Here is a 19,573-nt window from a genome sequence, read left to right as displayed (position 1 = left end):
AGCAACAACAGAGGGAGCCATTGCTTTCTGTATTGGAAACAATTTTCTTGACAATTGTTGCAGCAGCCTGGCTTCACTGTAGCATATCTCTAATTCACAATCCTACAGAGGGACCCACCTCCACATCGCTCTCTCTTTCTCTCGCTCTCTTGGAAGGAGGGGGAGGAGAGCGAGCGCAGTTTGAGTTGCGCTCGCCGCTCTACGCCAGCCAGAGGTGTGTTTCGGCTCCACACTCTGTATCTCTGCGTAGCAGCACCCAGCCATGCAGCCAGCCTGAGTGCCATGTCCAACAGCTGTGTTGGCAAAGGGTTACCGCTCATCTGAAGGGAAGGTAGCGTCTTGCTTTGAGGAGGACAGAAGATAAAAGAAGACTGACCAGTTGCAGAGAGAGAGAGAGAGAGGGGGGGATATAACTGAAAGCCCCCTCCTCGCCTCACTAAACAGAGCAAAAACGGAAGGCTTTGGAGTATTCAATTTTTTCTTTCGTTTTATATTTTTCTTATTCCTCATCGCAGTGCTGGGAGGTGCTTCATCTTTTCATATAGTCTCTCTCTCCGTCATTTGCCTCCTCATCTATTTCTCCATCTACCTGGTGTACAATTTCTTATATTTATGAGTGAGATAGAGGGGAAAGAAGGGAATTTTGTTTTTCCAATTTTTTTTGCCCTTTCTTTCTCCCTCTTCACTCTTCCTTCTTCTCTTTTCACCAAACCATATCATTCCTGTCAGTCCCTCCTTTGCATTTCACATCAAAATGCTGCTCGTCAGGTCATCATACCCCATCCTACGCCTCTTTCTGTGTCTAAAGTCTGATGATTAATGATCTTGGATGATTTTTTTTTTCAAAGACAACTAAAAAACTCCTCATGAATGACTATTTTTCCCCCCCTTTTCCTTCTCTTTTGGTCCCCTCCACACCCATTTCTTTTGCATCACACTCTTGCGGGATTCTTAATTGTTACTCTAGGTAGGTTCAATATCGTTTAGTGTCTGTCTATCTGTCTGTCTGTGTGTATTTGTGTGTGCTTTACGTATACATAAAACACACATTAACACACACATGCACACGCACACTAAACTATGCCTAAAGGATGAGCGTTCAGTGAGTCGATATCGGTCTGGTCTCGCATCCTTCTCCTCATCTGTCCTCATCATCATGGCCAAGTGCGCCCATTTTTAATTGTTGTCTTTGAGAAATCTTTTTTTTTTATCTGTACACATGTCATGATTTAATAATAAAAAAAAAAATCTTTATATATATTTATTTGTTTTGTAACGCGTTTGAAATGGAAAAAAATGAGTTTGCAGTCTCACTGGTGTAATTTTATGGACTTTGACAGCCGAATTTTGGCAAAGTTTGGGATATTTGTCCTAAAAGGAATGATATTCTTTTCACATGATCTGCTGAGCTGCATTCAAAGTTTGGCGCTAATGGCCATCTCAAGTCATTAATAGTGTATCTCATTTCATGCTTGATTTTGTGCTTATTTTGATTCTGCCAGTCCATCAGCAGCCATTAGTACTTTTACTGCCTCCCTGCCCCTTCCCATCCCACACACACACACACACCAACGCACACAGACACACAATCTTCCCTCTTCAGCATGTTTTCAGTTTTCCTCCCTCTTTCACCCAAATCTCTCCATTTTCTTTTATTCCCCCGCTTTCATTCTCACTCCCTTTCGGGCCAACAGAGACCGGTTACCATTAGCTGGATGTTGATCAGTGGATTCAGCGGGTAATTCCTCGCTGTGGATTTAAGGTGTAATAGACAGCAGGTCTTTAGATAGAGACAGACTGATAGACAGATTAAAATAGGTAGAACTTCACGCGCCATTTCATCACTACCTTCCTCTTTTCCTCTGTCACATTTGTCCCCTTTCCCTCTGTGTTTTGTTTGATGCTACGTCTCTACTTCTCACCGCCACACCTTTTTTGGGAGAGCTGCTTTAAAGCGTTACCACTGCTAGTCTATTCTCAATTAGCCCATATACACATGGACATTTAACTGAAAATTGCCTGTGCACTCAGCCGTAAGGTGAAAAATTTTGCCTACTAGCATAGGCCCACACCAGCTACTTTAGTCTCACCGCCCACCCCCTTCTTATGGACTGATAAAGAGGCTTAATGAATCCCTCTTTCTTGATTGTTCTGAGAGTGGGATGTCGTCATGAAGGAATATGAAGGACCGCTCGTTTTGCTCTGTCTTTGCTTTTGTGTCTCAACTCTGCTCCTCTGTAAAACATCTCCACTACAGTCTATAAATTATGTGTTACAGAAAAGAGTTAATTAGGTGAGTAGTGAATTAATAAAGCACTCACTTCTTCTTTGCAAGTGAGCGTATGCACATGCATGAAAAGAAGGTGTGTACCCTAAATACGTGTGCAAGAGCACAGCTGACGGAGCAAGAGTGTGCATGCGTTTGTGTACATTCGGAAGTCTGCATGAAGCTGGTGGAAATGTATTCTGCATGAACTTTCATCTGCAGGTGATGGCTGTTTTTGTATTTTCCACCACAGTTGCTTGCACGGTTTCACCTTTCGTCGTCGCTCTGTGACTAATTGGTTGTTTATCCACTTAAAAAAAAAAAGTCTGTAAAATTGAGATTACATCTCCAAGAATTTCACACTCTCACACGTTCAGCTGCATTTCGGAGCACAAAATATCCCTCACTCATGCACTATTTCTAACGCGCAGAATGAAGCTTATACCAGGTGACTCACTCAGTTAGTCCAGTGCAGCGTGCAGGTGCATGGATTTACATCTGTTCATTACTATTCTTTCATTCCTTATTGTGCGCCTGAGCTGGTGGAGGTGCGTTAGCCAGTGCCAAACTGATGTCATCCTCCTCCTGCGTTACATTTCTTCTTCTTGTTTCCTCCCCAGTGGGTCTGCGACAGATCGTTGACAGTGAATAAATCACAGACCTAATATCACTCATACACCAACTTTGCTCTAATTGACTCTTCAGCAGGACTTTATTGAGTACAGTGCACACTAAAGGCGATGCAAAAGACTGTATGCTGGGAATTAGGCTATAAAGTCCCATTTCAAATTAAAATGGTTAGGTAAATAATACTAATATTTAACAAAGTTAGGAACTGCTTCACAGGGAGAAATTTATAAGCTTTAAAAAAACTCCTGGAAAAAAAAAGAAAGGCAAATAATGAAAAATAAAATAACATTGCTACCTTTTAAACATCCATGAAAGCTTTTCCATAAAAATGTTTTAAGAAGAGATTTAAAAGACAGTAAAGAAGTTCCCTTTTTGATCTCAAAGGTCGGACTGTGCCACAGTTTGGCAGCTCTGACAGCAAACACCTGCTGACCTTTGTCTACTAGCAGAAACTTTGGGATAACCAGCAGATCGCCCTGTATACGCCCTGCCCTATGTAACAGGTTAATAAGCCCTTAATGTGCTTCAGATGAAAGATGTATGATCAGTGAGGTTTTAAAATCAATACAAAGTGAGAATTTGCCTGTACTCAAGTAATGTGTTTATATTCTTGATGCCAGTTAGCTGTTAAAAAGTAAAAACAGAATAAATATCCTAAAAATGATTAAAATGCACCATTAGACAAAAGAGAGCAAAAGTGAACTGAGTCTGTAGGTAAGAATAACTACAGGATAACAATAACTAAATAATAAGAGTCACACCTTTTAATGATCTCCTATTAATTTAATCTGTTTTGTGTCAGTATGAAAACAGTTTCTAGGCATTTCTCATAAGCAGCTGTAAAATAGAACATGATTTTTTGGCAGTCTTCATACATGATGTTGGACTTTCTCTATATAGACCAAAGTACTGGGCCACACATTACACCAGCCAGTTGGTCATAGAAGCCAAAGCCATGAAGCTCCCGGCGCACAGTTTTTGTGCTGATGTTAATGAGTGTTGGCGACTTTTACGCACTGCTCTGTAACCTGGCACGGTCTAAGTCCTAAAGCCTTCACCTTTGCAATAATATATCTAACAGCTGACTGTGGGATATCTAGGAGGGATGAAATTTTAAAAACTGACAAAGTTTCCATGCTATCACAGTACCACGCTCAAACTCGGAGAGCTCGTTTAAAATTCTTTCACATATATTTGTACAGGCAGGCTGGCCATGTGCTTGATTTAAACATCAGTGGCAACTGGGCTGAAAACACCTGAATTCAGATGTGTGGTTCAATACTTTGGTCCGTTAATGCTGTTTTAATATTGTAGAGATCTTTACCGTATACATGAAAAACACAAAATCACCATTTAAAAACAAACTAATTTCACATGCCATAAAACAAGTAATCAGTTAGCCGCTGTTCATTTTGAGTAATATTGAGTTACGTATACATAACCATAAAAGCATTCACATTTACATCCATAAAATGGCTCTCTGGGATTGCATAATTCAATATTTTGAGAAGCTGTTGGTTCATAGCGAGGATACTAAATGAATAAACAAATAAGCCTTGTCCAGTTGTTTAATGCAAAAGGTTTATGTAAGGATGTACCGCATTATTCTACGAGTCAAGCCATCAGAATTATATTAATGCCACTATGAGAGTCAGAGATAATTAGAAGGAGTCAGAGAGAAAGATGGATTTTTGTAAATAAAATTTGTTGAATGAATAATTCATTTCACTGCCAGACGGGATTAAAATTCTACACATGCACATATCCTCTGACAGTTTTCCTAAGGGCTAAACTCTGTGTACCTACATATCCTGCATCTACTTCAAAATGCAATAAATACGCACATGTTGCCAGAAATAGGCATATCCTATCTTATGAGCGTGTGCCAGTAAAGATCTGTTAAAGGATGAAAAACTAGACATAGCATACATTAGTCAGGCTACAGCTTAGATATTTTTAATACTGATGGATCATTACATCATTTTATACCACCACAAGGGAACTTAGTGATTTGAGACCGCGACCATGTGCAATGAACTTGCAGGTTTCTTGCCTTTGTAATGGTTATGCATAGATGGGGACCAGTTACTGTCCTCGATGCATCAAGACGGAGTTAGTCTGCTATTAGTCTGTAAATTAATAAGGTCAAATTGGGAATTTGACCTTATTAATGTGCAACATGTTTGTGATCAGTTGACTGTGATGAATCTCAAATGCGCAGCTATCTGCATACACAGCAATGCACATTAACTCCTTACATTCAGAGTTGAGCTCTAACCTCAGAGAGATGAAACAGAAATTTAAAAATTCCTCCGCAAACTGTGGTGGGCTGCGAATCTTTGGAGACAGGTTGCCTCCGCAGTCACCTTTCAATCTAAAGTGGTCGCCCAGATGATGAGGATGTTGCGTGCTCGATGTTTGGGTGACCTTGTCTTTGGTTGCAACTGGGAACCGCTGATTTTTCCAGGTCACAAGCTGGTGGTCATCTAATGTGACCAAGCCATCACAGAGCACGAGACTGATGCGCTGCAGCAACTCTGGTCCTTAGTGGAGCTTTTACACGATACACAAAAACATTTTGCGATTTTGAATTGCAGTCAGTTAAAACTTAATCAGTGTTTTGAAGTTTGTCAGTGGTGGCCGGTGAATCGTATTCAATTTTTTTATGCGATGTCCGACCCAGAGTGAGGAAAAACCATTTAATTCAGCTTACAAACCAAATGTAACATTCATTTAATATGAGTTCACGTAGTTCTGTATAAAAAAACAACTCACCGTGAACATTTAACTATGATTTCTAACACTTCTTAAACACTTCCTTGTAAAAAATAACTTACTTTCAAAGTTATTTGTACATATTAAGTAAAATGTTCCTGTAGTGTGTAAATAATAATTAGTTGCTCTGCTTGTTCTTTCGTAGAATAATGCACAGTGCTGTTAATTTCCTCCCATAAATGTTTCATGTCTCTAACAGCCTAGGCTTTACCCGTTCCCGCTGTTTTAAAAAGCAAGCACGGAAAGCTAAATAATGCATCTGCATGGCTGCATCCAACTTTTGCTGCACCAGTTAGAAGTCCTGCATATATACTGTGTTTTTCAACCTGCTGTCTGATGATGACGTGCACTTGTTTTTTACTTGTACCTTCTTCTCCCCTTTAAGACACCACGTAGGAGTTCAAAAGATCAGCTGACGATGATTTAGGGTCGAATTAAAATCCACAACCTGAGTCACAATGCTGCGCCCAAATTTAGCCTAGCCTCAATACAAAGCCTGTCACTTCGACTCTTTAATCTCCACCTTCTGTGTTCTCTCTCCCTGATTTTGTTCTTGATTGTATCTCTGCCACTTTGGCCTTTCTTTCAAAGTTTGGTCCCTCTATGCCACTACTCTTAGTCCACTTGCAGAATAAGTTACGCCTCTAGTAGTTCGCCCAAAGAGCGTTGTCCTAGATACCTCAAAGCCAATCCTGCTTTTTATTTTTATATTTTTATGCATAGAAACAATAGCAAAATCAACAAAATAGATAAAGGTAAAGGCATGCAATATCTGAAGCTTATAATCTGCATGACAATGTCGCTGTTTAATGAATGCAGGACAGGACAAGCAGAAAGTCAGAGCTCTCTGGTTCAAAAGAACTTTAGCCCTAATTTTATTTTCACCATTGATGCAAACGACAGGGAGGTAATACAGAGAGAGAGAGAGACAGAGAGCTGCCTGGCATGAGGAGAGAGCCCAAACAATCAGATCACACTTTTTTAACTTAAATGACCCTGATAGTGTTGAGAATTTAAGCTGTCATCCCTGAAAGGATATCATCTTTCAGTAATGTATGTAGATGTATGTCTTCAGACTCATGGGAAAGACAAAGTAGGGGTGATTTGCAGGCTTTTTATCCCTGAGACTGGTTTAGATCATTAAGGGTAGGAAAGTTTGGATTTATTTATTTATTTATTTCCTGAAGCAGGCTGGATGATTCCTGTGATCAGGTGTTCATGTGCCAAATTACATCACAATTAAAAACACACCTTTCAGATTTTCACGTATTTTGAAACTGGGGTTGTTTTTTGTTTTGCTACATTGAATGTAAATGTCGCTGTCTCTAAAGCACTTTAGGTCAGCTTCTGTTGTTTAAATATGCTAAAAATAAAATAGACGTGACAGTCAACATAAAAAGGTTTAAACATTTTTCATACTGCATGTCTGAGGTCTATTTTTTCAACACAATTCAATTAGAGGATAGAAACAAAGTATCGATCCTATTGTGCTAGTATCGGTCCGACACCAATACCAGCGTTGTTATCAATACTGTCGATATTTGGGTTGATCCTCCCACCTTTAGCCTACGCTGCTTTACTCTGTCGGCCCTGGAAGATCTGTGTAAAAACAGGGAACAAACAAGTTTAAAAACAATCATTTAATTTGCACATAGATTTAAGGATTCTGCACATTTGAAAAACAATAAATTGATCAAAAATCAATAATGACACTTTTAACCATGGAGGGCATCACACCAGAGACTTTTTAAAGGACCCTAAGCTTAAAGTCAAAAGTACTGTCCTGCTCCCATAAAACTCCCAGAAGCCCATTGAATTCTTTACAACAGCCACTTGTTTTGTGCGCTGACCTGAGCACATAGTGGAATAAATATCTATAGCTATAAAATATTAGAGCCTTGAGGATTTCAGTCACACTCTACTAGCCAACTCCTGTTTTTGAATATTTTAAATTCAGCATTTTCTACACCCTTTTTAAGCTGTCTTCTTCATGCCTATCCCCACTGGTGTAATGTGCATCATGTGACATGTGATAAATTGAGGGCTGCAATTCTGAAATGATCAGACATAAACAATCGCAATCTGAAACAGTAACAGATGAAAACCAGGATGTGGATGTATAATCTCCTAGTGTGCTCTGTGTTGGTATATATTCTGGCAGAAGAAAGTAAATTTTTTAGCATATCTTTCCAAAAAATCGTACCTAAAAAAATCAGTGTTGCATTGATTCATTAATTTAATAACGAGCCTTAAAGCCAGCGTGTTTATTGAGTACAGGCAGACCTTATAAAGGCCTGAGAAGGAAAAAAAACTACCAAAAGTATCTCCTGTGAAAAAACAACAACAACAATGTAACAACATTCAGCACATTCAGATTGCAGTGAAAGGGGCATGTAGACACAGCGGCTTGACTGAGTTAAGCATTGACCTCAGAGGCAATTGACTTGTGTACACAGTGGCTTTCAGCCTTCACCAACAACACTTCAACACGCAGCCTTACTCGGCCATCTGACTCTTTCCTTGTCTCTTTCAGACGAGGAGCGGGCCGGCAAGCCGAGGATCATGACTGGCTAAATTAAGCAAAGGCACAGAGCGACAGAAGAAGGAATAGAGGGAAGCAGGAGAAGAAGAAAAAGACGAAGAGTACGCGCACATATACACACACTGCTGCTCATCTCCTCATCTCCACGGCAACAGTATTCACACACTTGCAGACTTGAGGAAGGAGACCTGCATCACCAACTTTGGAGGAAGAGGAAAGACAATCAGATGGAAAAAGACGAATGAAAGTCCGCCCGTTCGACACTCTCCGTTCGCCATCACTCGGCTTTTCTTCCCCATAAGAGTGCTGACATTTTGAGTTGATGATCCGTTTTTAAATTCCTCTAAAACACTCAGTGAAAAGCATTTTTCAGCCAGTTTGGATCTGGTTCTTTGCAGATTAGACTTTTTGTTCTTGGTTTTTTTAAACCTTCCTGCTCTCCCCCTCCCCACCACCACCACCACCACTACCACTACCCCCTCACACTGATAACAGCCCAAGCATCACCCCTCTCCACCCATCAAGCACAACTCTGCTCATCCCTCAGCCTGCTAGACCTCACTTTTCAGCCCTCCGCGTGTGCCTTCGTCTGTCCACCATCCCTTCATCCGAGGCTATGAGAGGAGGAGTCGAATCCCAGATCACTCCATCATGCCAGTTCTGAAGAGTAGAGAGGAGATCCGGGCTGGCAATGTTCAAGGTAGGCCAGTGATTTAAGTAATTGGGGCTGTGCACATGTGTCCATGGGTATCGCTTAAAACTTCACCCCAAATTACATCTTTGATAAGCCGGGGAATCAGAAAATGGTGAATAAAATCTCTATCGCAGCAGCTCAGCGGAGTCTAAGGTGACACACACAAATATAAACGACGTGCAATTTAAAATGACATTTAGCAGCCATGCAAATACAGATTCTTTTTATTTCAGAGGCTGCAAATGGGTGGCATTTCCGACTGAAAATTGACTTAGATTGCCTTGTTTTTCTCACATTTCACAGCTTTTACTACTTTAATCAACTTAATGAACTTTCACATGTACTGTAACACCTGAAACGCTGCCACCACTGTGACCGCTGATATCCGGCAGTTGCGATTAACTCAACCCTTATTTAACCTTCTTAGAAAATGCCCTCGTTCATGATAATTTCAGGTCATGTAAACTACGAGAGGAGGTGGAAATAATGGCTTAATGGCCGCTTTGTGAAATATGAAGGATTTCCTTCATGGTTTGATCGGGTCAAACTAAATGTATTTTTCCGTATAGTTAAAAAAAAAAAAAGGTCTGATAATAAAACACTGCACATTTTTCATGCAGTTTAAATAAATCTTCAGTTCTATTCATGCACATTGCTTAACAAAAGGCCTGTTTTAGAGGTTAAGTCGCTTTCTGTGGCCATGTTTATTTTCAGTAAGAGTGAGCAATCACAAGAAACAGAAGAAACAAAACATTTATAGTGCAAAAGGAAAAAAAGTACAAATTGCGTGTGTGTGGTTTTTTTTTGTTTTTGTCACTTGTTCTTTCTCGTGGTGCTTTGTGAGGGAGCTCGGTGTTGAGATAAGGGATAACGAGACACTAGCTTCAATAAGCCCATCAAAACGAGGAGTTGTGCCGCTTCACGAGGGAAAACAGGTCTAGACAATAGTGACTGCATAAAGCAACAGAGTGGAGGAAGCTGGAGCCGATTTTATTGCTGAGCTCGTGCTCCTGGCAGCCGCTCAGGAGTTCGACCGATGAAAGGCATATTTAAAAGTTGGAGGGGCGCAGAAAGACAATGGAACGAGGTGTCTGAGAGGCGCGGTGACAAAGGGTGCAAGTAAAATAAGCCTTTAAAGGAGAATTTGCATGGCTTTCATTAGCAACAGAGCGCACCGTTAGATCAGGGGAAAGTGCGTTCGTGTCTTCCTCGACAGTTTTGAAACAGAATATGTGCAAAATCCTTTGTTCTGTCACTGCGTCCGGCTCCTGCCAGCAGAGCAGCTCTAGGATTTGTCTCCTGGTGGCATCGCGGATTAGATTCTTGGCCGGATTGGTTTTTAGCAACGGGTGAGGCCAGTTTACGCTCCCAAATCTTTGAACTAATTTGCGCTCGCCGGCTCACAGGAGTCTGATGTAACTATCTGATTATGATGCACGTCTTTGCCGAAGCGTGACTTGGAGGAGGTGTGACAGCTGGTGTGTCCCTCCCTCGCAAAACACAACAGCTTCAACAATGTACCGGCTGTATTCTGCTCACTTATTAACATATGCTGTTCAGGCTCCGCGGTGTCCAAATTCCTGCCCACAGTATTTCAATCAAAACTTCGTTTTCCATTTCAACACTCTGATTTTCCGTTATGATGACAGCGAGCAGGAGAGGGGTTAAGGCGTGGCAGACAAAAAAGAAAAAGGAAGAAAAACAGGCAAAGATCCAGGCGCAGGCGCCAAATCCTGAGGGAGCTTCACTGACACTGGATGAAGGAGGCAGCTTTGTAGACAGATGTACCTCGGAGTGCATAAGCAGCAAGGCCTTGGAGGGGTGTGCGTTGTTGTTGCGCCGCTGTGATGCTGCGTGTTTTTCCGGAGGGCGGGTTGGGCAGAGAGGATTACTGGATCTGAGCACTGGCTCTCTTGTCAGGCGGGAAGCGTGGCCCTTGGTTTGATCGGTGAACCGTGAACGGAGTGGCAGCAGTGAACTGCCATGACTGTACGGGCGCCGAGATGTTGATGCTGGAGCTCAGAGACAGCCGGCTGAGTCAGTTTTGGACGCGAGCCTCATGTGACCAGCTTTACAAATGTTGATTGAGTCGTCGAAGGATTACAGGTGCTGAGCAGCCTGGTGTTTATTGTTTACCCAGAGCCAGAGAGAGAGAGAGGGAGAGGCAGAAGTGCAAAGCAGCTAAGGTGCAGAAATTCCTCATCCACCCATGCATTTGTGGGGTTCTTCCTTCGTGTATAATGATAAAAAAAACCCCTGAAAAGATGCTCTTCACTCAGTCGCCAGTTCACAGCTGAAATCTGGATTCTTCCATGTGTATCTTGTTTGGTATTTTTTTTTCTGCTTCCATGCTTCCAATTAGTTTGCCTGGCACGCAGGTCCTCACAGCATCTTACTGTGTTAATATTTCAGGTAAATACAACAGTCCCGCCTGAAGGTAGAACTGACGCAACACCTAACAGCTCTGACACCTTATTAGAAACCAGATTGAACAGATAAGACGTGCTGCCACGTTATCAGTTTGAATGCATTTCAGTGCAGCCCCCTTCCACCGTGCTTATCGACGACCGGTGGTCTGACGAACGACAGCTTTAGATCCAAGTTTCATCAACTTTGAAACCAACAATTTAACATTCACACTCACTCCACGCAGCGATTGACGCGCTCAGTGCAGGTGAGAAACCCTCAGAGCGTAGCCGTGTGAATTTCTAATAGTAATTGTGCCTCCTCTCTTGAGATGACGGCCAGCTTTTCACTTCACCTTCAAGTGAGGCCCTTCAGAGCTGATTAGGTAGGACGACATGTAGCGAAAGCTCTTTAGTCTGACTTTCCTTCTAAATTACGCTGTAGGAGTAACATTGTTCTGTTCTGGTTGCGGCACCTCTGCTCGCTCGCTTGATCGACGGTACGAGTAGCTGTACGGGAGTTGCCTTTTTACGGTCAACAAACAGCCTAATTTTTCATTGTTATGCAGAGCGACTGGTTCCTCGCGTCATCTCTCAGGTGATTTGTTGTTCCTTTTATTTATTCGTCAGAATTTGTAAAGTCCCTGGGCCGACCCACTGAGCAGTTTCCTGGTGATTAGGTGTCTAAATGGTAGACAAACAGTGAGGTTAAAATTGCTTTTTGTTGGTGTAAAAGTGATGTCAAACTCACACCCAGCTGCTGTTTTGTCATCGCATCAAAAAGAAATCTTGCAACAGGGAACAAAGAGAGAGAAGCTTAGGTGAGACTCATGTCTGCGACACATGAACTGTGAAGTCATACTTTCTAATATTTAGCACACAGCAGGCTACTGCTAAAAAACACTTCAGCGTGTCTTAGGTGAGGGTGCTGCTTGCATCGAGTACAGGAGGCAAGAATCAGAATGCTCTTCTACTAAAAATTATTTGGAAGTAATTTTAGGTAAATAAGCCAAACTGGATGAGCTACTCGGCTGTCACGCAGGTTCCTTCAGAGCTGCCTTAATTCTTTATGGCACAGATTCAAATAAGTGCTCAGAGAGTTTGAGCCATGTTGACACGATAGCATCTCACAGTTACTGCAGATGTGTCAGCCGCACCATGATGTGAATCTCCCACTTCACCAATTCCCAAAGGTGGTCTACTGAACTGTGATCTGGTGAGATGATTTGAGCCTTGTGACACGATGCTTTCCTGCTGGAATCAGCGATCAGAAGATGAGTGCTCTGTGGTCACAAAGGTTTGGACATGGTCAGCAACAGTACGCAGGCAGGCTGTGGCGTTTAAATGATGCTCAGTTGGTACTAAAGGGCCCAAAGGTGTGCTGAGAAATTAGACGACCTGACAGCAGGCGATGCCGAGTGAACAGCAGCCTCACTTTCTGTTCATGGGGGACAGGAATGACACCCGGTCTTCTGCTGCTGTAGCACATCTCCTTCAAGGTCTGACAGGTTGTGCTTTCAGAGATGCTCTTCAGCATACCTTGGTTGCAACAAGTGGTTATTTAAGTTCCTGTTTCTATCAGCTCAAATCCATTCTCCTCTTACATCAACAAGGTATTTTCACCTAGAGATTCTATTCTCTGTAAACACCAGGGATGGCTGTGTGGGAAAAACCCAGTACATCAGCAGTCTCTGAAATACTCAAAGTCATTTAAATCACTTTTCTTCTTCATTCTGATGGTCGATGTGAACTTCAGCAGATCATCTTGACCGTGTTTACATGCCTGAATGCACTGAGTTGCTGCGGTGTGATTGGCTGACTAGATTTTTGCATTAACAAGCAGCTGAACAAGTGTACCCAATAAAGCGAGTGTGTCACATTGCAGATCTGCATCAGTGGAATAGAATAGAATAGAATAGAAAAGAATAGAATAGAATAGGCCTTTTATTGTCATTGTACATGTACAATGAAATTGTGTGTGCTCCACACCAACTGTGCTAGAATAAAATATAAATAGTAGTAGTAGCAGGAATAAATAGCAAACAAGAGAAATATATACAAATATGAGAGAAAATAAGAGACATTGTCACCCCATAATAAGAACCCATTGTGTTGAGGTTCTGATTATATGCGCTGTCAACCAGATGTTACTTTTACATCCAATAAATTTCATTTATTGGTCTTTATCTGTGCATATAAGCTCTTAGCTCAGAAACCATCTGGCTGTGAGAATCAGCTTTTAGATAACCAGCTATTTCACATCTTTATCGAGCATCTTTTGATATTTACGGCTGTATTGGTGTTACATCATTTGTAATGCCTGGCCTAACCTGTGCTACATCTAGCTTTGGCAACATAAAATGGCAATTTAAATGTGTTTACCGCAACATACGGGGTTCATATTTATACGTGTTTGTGTGGCATGTAAATTAAGCGATGAATAATTAAACTGCCCGGGCCAAAAGTGGTCTGTATTTAGCTGGAGAAATAGCGTAGCAATAGAAAACAATGGCAGCCCAGCATAGAACTTTGTCATTTGGACAGTCAGTTGCACTTTTATACAATTTACATGATAAAAAAAATAAAAGATAGATTAAAATGGTGATCGGTGGTTCATACAGACAGTGTGATAACACAAAGTGTACACGCAATCTCATTTTTATTAGAGAGTGAGAGAAACCCAAGATGCCTCTTCTACCTCTCCTCTTCAGTACCTAGTCATGTGTGACTGCGAGAGAAGGAGGAAGAGCTAAGAATAGAGAAAAGGGGGCCCGATGCTGTGATGCCGCCGCTACCCACGTTCTGTAACTGAGCGTGCTCTCGACACCATTTCTGCTGGCCTGTTTGTGCAGGCTCTGCTCACCATATACACTGCAGCTACCTCAGTGGAAATACTTTTCTTTTCGTCAAGGTATCAGATGCAGAAGTTCAACTAGAAATGGCTCTTTCATCCTTCCTGTGTTCGATAATAACACGATCTGACTGTCACACATGGAGAGATTTAATCAGAAACAGTCACTCTTTATGTCATGCCAAGGGGAGCCTGTTTGAAGCTCCTCCACCGACAGGCAGGGACTAGAGCGAGAGGCTTTTTTAATCGGTTTTCTTTTTAAAACACAGATAGAAGAGACTGAAACAAAAGACAAGATCTGGCACCGAGGGCCGAGGTGCAGAGACAAGTAGAACTGATGGAGGGTTAGATAGCAGAATAAGATTGAGTCATATTTGATGATATTGTCCTCAAAAGGCTCACAAGAAAGAGACACCGGGACTCCCGAGAAATCACGTTGTGCAGATGACTTCGCTAAGAGGGGATTATAAGGCGATAATTATGTTTTCAAAGAGGGAGATGATGAAAGATAGAGAAGGAACAAATATATTAGAATCAAAAGAAGAAATAGGTTTGTGTGATGGCACTCATCAGAACAAAAAACTTGCTGCCAGATGGCTAATTTATTTACAGATATGCTAGAAACACCACCTGCTGGATAAGAAAGTAACATAGTTTCCATCTTCTGTAAGGTAAAATCAGGATTTTACTGCAGGGCTTGCTGTGCCGTGCCGTCTTGTTTATATTTAGCAGCGTTAACAGCAGGTGGTATCTACTTGCCAAACCTGTTCAAAGTGTCAGTGAATCTGTCTCCATTTGACCCTCAGTGGGGGCAACTTGTCAATTAATTAGCCGTGACTTGAGACCGAGAGTGGGTTTGAAGCGCAGACAGCTGCAGGAATGAGGAGGAAAATGCCCCCGCTCAAATACAGAGCCGAACAAGAAGCAGCGAGATGTACTTATTGGGGAAGGAGCTGCGGCTGTCAGCGTTTTTTCTTCTTCTTCTCCCCTTAATGAAGCTGTGGAACAGGTGATCAGTGAGACAGAGAGGAGGATTAAAGGTAGAGTTAACCTCTCGGGAGGGTAAACTGGAAGGTGAGCGCTTCTGCGAGATTTAGGTCTAAGTGTAGGAGTGTGTGTGAGCCAAGCGCAGAGGGCAGATCACATCCTCAGTGTATAAAAGATTTCAATTTGCCCCTCCCGACATTTGTTGCAATCAGTCATCAAATGCCTCCAAGAGCTGAAAGAAAGCTCTCACATTAATATTCAAACTAGAAAATGCACTGAAAACCTCCAGCAACAGCAGCCGTGCACGCCTGCGATGCACTCACAGGTGAACTTCACGGGTAAAACACTGACCTGATGTTATGATTCACTGAAGAGAACATTGGAGATCCAAGTGCAGGGCTCCGGAGGCCAAATAATTCAACAAAAAAACCCCCCAAAACAATCTTTTAGCATTCATTACATACTTTTATTTAACCAGGAAGCCCCATTAAGCTGAGATTTCCTGACAAAGCGAAACATGGCCAAGGTAGCAACCATACAAACGCAATACATTTTACAAATGCCACAGATACAACATAAAATGCAAGCTCTACAACATGATATACAATACACAAATACCCGCAACAAAGAAACACAAGTTGCCTTTCAGGAAAAAACCACAAGTCTCTTCACCACATTCTGTGTGATGCTTTTAAATTCAGCAATAGAGTTTTTCCCACATCTGTTGAAACCCTCAGCCCATCAAAAACCATCCATTTGGAGGAGAATAGCAGGAAAATATTGGAGCTGAGACATAACAAAGGCTCAGAAGTAAACTGGAAGCACACCCAGTATCGCTTTACAGATACTATTTTTATTTAAAACCAGTTTCCTGTTTCCTGAGAGTTTTCAGTGAAGGCCAACCCAAATGATGGAGAATGTACTGGTGGAAAGGTTTTTAACAGAAAAATACTATGTGTGTACACTTTCAGTGGATTTACCCTCAGATATAACAATTCTAAAATCATCAAACCCTGATTGCTGATTGCGCTTACTGTAATGTACTCAGTCGACAGCGTTTACAAGAAAAGTTTAATCCAAAGAGTCCAGGAATGCACAGCGGACCATCGTGACACAAAGCAGATGACAAAGGGAAAGACAGGACTGTGCAGCGTACACACTCAGAGATGACTGTGGATGAGACACAGATGAAAGCAGTTCAGCTTATCTATTAGACGTAGGTGGATCAATCTAAATATCGATAGTATTGATAACAATGCTGACAGTGATATTGGATTGATACTAGCATGATAGGATCGATAAATTGTTACTGAACAAAGTCCATCAAGTTCAGTAGCCCACTGAATTGTGCTAAATAAATTGTTCCTTTTGAAATGAAAGAAATATACGTGTTTTGACTGTCACCTCTGTTTTATTTATTGCCTATAGCACATTTAAGCAGAAGCTGACCCAGAGGGATTCAAAGACAGACACATTTACATTCAAGGTCACCAAAAAAAATCCAGGTTCAAAATACATCACACAAGTGATGATGGTTCATCTCATAAACCATGACACACTGCTCTGCCCTGCATAAACTGGCGTTATAGGCTTAAGGTATCAGCATCGGTACTGGTATCTGCAATTCCTACTTGATACTGATTGATACTAAAATGTGCAGTATGGCACAGCGCTATGAACTATACGATGACAAAAGGTGGGAAAAGAACAGGACGTGAAACCAAAACCTTCAAAGTAAAACAGGAAGTAACAGACTGGGATATTTTGGAAAATGTAGCTTTTTCTTAGCTTTTTGGATTTTCATCTACACATAAATTGTGTTTTAGGTCAATGAAAATGGAGCTTTTGAAAAAAAAAAAAAGACCCCAAAAAGGACTTTTAGGATGAAGATTTTCAGAAACTCTATATAATCCAAGAAACCCAAAACAAAGATTTTGTTGTACAAAGTGCACACTTTATCTGTTCTTTTCTTCACATCGGCCTGTGTTGTTGTTTATAGGCTTCTGATAAGCCAGACGTTTTTTAGTGTTCTGATTATATTACCTGTTTGTTTGATATGCTCTCGTGCATTCATGTAGGCTAGATTAAAAATCCCTCATTTAAAAAATAACCGTATACGTGTGGATGCAGCCTGACACTAAACACGATGAAGGAGACAGCGTGTGGATGTGGTAAATATAAAATATAAAGTGGTAAATATAAAACCACTGTGTTACAGCTGGTCACAGTAAAGCCTTGGCGGTACTGCGTGGAGGTTATTTACCTCTAAGATATGTTGTTAAGCTTACTGGGTTTTAATTAAATACACACATGTTCACAGTTGGAATACGTTTTATTAAAAAGCCACCATGTAGTTGTAGTTATTCTTAAAAAACAGCCCCACGGAAATAGAATGTTTCATCCTTACAGGAGATACTGTACGCAGACTGTGAAGACCATTTTTAAACAAAGAGGAGCTGATTAGAAATTACCAACAGTTTGATTAACTGATGGGGTTTTTTCCCTCTGTAAAAATGCCCATTATGAGATAGTCTCTCAGTTGTGGGGATTTGCTGCTCAGTTTTAATTTAACTGTAAGCCTAATATCATTGGATTATGAGTTGTTTGGACAGCAATTTGAAGAAAACTTGCAGATCAGTTAGTAATAAAAATAACTGTTGCCCTAGTTGGATAAATCCCCTAAAGCCTTTTCACTGTGTAATCACGACAATCTCAAACTAAACTGAAACAACAGAAACTGAACATTTTAAAGAATAAATATATAATACATTAATACTGAACACAATAATCTTCTAATACTGCAAATATCTGCTATCCACATTTAAGCGTAACACTTCATGCGGTGCTCATGTGTTAATCTGAATGTTTCAGCTGGTGATGTGTTGCATTGTGCAGCTTGTCTGTATGCAGTGTCCTCATCATTAGCAGCTCTGTCACTGTGTTGTCACGTTTTAAGGAATAAGCTTGTCTGTCTCTGCTGGATCTGCAGAACTCCACAGTCTTTTCTTCTGTCTGTGGCCAAGATTTTTAATGACTGTACTTCAGAAACTCTGGTTAGATAATCACAAAAAAAACAAGCAAAACAGTGTTGTCTGGCAGGTTCAGAGTCACAAGCTTTTGCAGTTGAGTTTTCATTTGTGGGAATATTAACAAGGTTTCTCCTGACTTCAAATGTGGGGGGAGTGAGTCTACATACTCACTTCTGTATCCTCTGTATTTCTCAACATTTGATAAATGAAATATGTTCACAGTCCTTCTGATTTTCTTTCGATGGAAAGTCAAAACTCTTTTAGAGATGCTAAAATGTGTTTTATGTAGAAAACCCCCCCAAATCATTGGCTCAAACACATTAAATTTGTCAGGTCTTTATTTGAATTTCCACCTTTTGCCACGTGCAAGGGAGAAAACAAAACAGAAACACACCATAGCCCTCGGTGTGACACGTGCATCCGCACACTGAGGAAAACTTGGCCAGAGGTTGGAGCAGATGTTTTCTGGATGTTATTTGAATGGTGACCAGCTGACAGAGCTGAGAGGTTTGGTGCCGAGCGTTTAGACTCGCTCTAAGACACATCAAGAACATTTTTTCCTGTAATATTTGTTATCAGTGGTTGACAGTCTGGGTATTATATTTGCACAACAGCTCAGTAAATCCAACAAAATGACTTGTCTTCTTGGCACAGAGAGGGCAGACCAGCTGCCGATGCTGGAGGAGGTATGACGATGTGTAGTAGAGGAATTCAAAGGTCTGTGGCCTCAGGTAATTAAGGGGAATTATAAAACAGACAGAGTGGATAGCCACTGAGTTATTTTATCTACTCCCTTGATGCCACAGGCTTGCTATCAAATCCTCAAGAGAGCTGTAGCTGTTCAGCACTCAGATTGTGCCACCAGAGAAGCAGTTGAGACCAAAATTGCTTGTGGATGGAAAACTACGGTATCATGTTTCTACTTTTCAGAAAGGGCACTAAAAGAAACCTGCGAAAATACATTTCAGCCGAGGTTGAAAACATGGTGTGAGTGGCTTTTTATACACTGTGCTGTGGGTAGCACATTGTATCAGAGTGAGTTACAAGACCCTTTTTAAAAAGAAAAAGAAAAAACAGTGTGCACTGTAGGCTATTGTACCATTACATACATATTGCAGAAGCATGCACCGACGAAACAGAGGTGGTCCAGACCCTATGAGGCTCTAAAGGACCTGGACTGCTGTGGCAGTGTAACCTCAGTGGAATAAATGGCTTCAATGAGGTAATGAAGACCTCAGGGGATAGATGGATCCTGCCTCAACCCTGTGTTTGTCATCGTCCCTTTGCCTGAGTGTGTAGAGTGAAGAGACCATATAATGTTGTTTCGAGGGCTGAGGCAGCCTCAGTACGACAGTAGAGATCCACAGTGCGTCTCGTTATAAGTGCAATTAGCA

The 19,573-nt window shown here is 41.4% G+C and overlaps 1 protein-coding gene across 8 annotated transcripts in view; it reads left to right on the top strand.

Moving 5' to 3' along the window:
- The first annotated feature begins 101 nt into the window (after positions 1–101).
- The window catches only part of grin2bb (glutamate receptor, ionotropic, N-methyl D-aspartate 2B, genome duplicate b), a 138,099-nt gene continuing 118,627 nt past the window's right edge, over positions 102–19,573 (top strand). The window contains exons 1-3 of one of the 8 annotated variants that reach the window (XM_040024493.1): positions 114–524; positions 2,279–2,293; positions 8,205–8,913. In XM_040024493.1, the coding sequence (XP_039880427.1) occupies positions 8,905–8,913 (9 nt within the window). In that variant the 5' untranslated portion in view covers positions 114–524; positions 2,279–2,293; positions 8,205–8,904. The other 7 variants (XM_040024492.1, XM_040024497.1, XM_040024496.1 and 4 more) reach the window with 7 other exon arrangements.

This window comes from Simochromis diagramma, unplaced genomic scaffold (genome assembly GCF_900408965.1).
Source record: "Simochromis diagramma unplaced genomic scaffold, fSimDia1.1 OVJJ01000302.1, whole genome shotgun sequence".
Taxonomy (NCBI): Eukaryota; Metazoa; Chordata; class Actinopteri; order Cichliformes; family Cichlidae; genus Simochromis; species Simochromis diagramma.
Note: the sequence above shows the minus strand (reverse complement) of the source record. Positions and strands in the feature narration are given on the sequence as shown.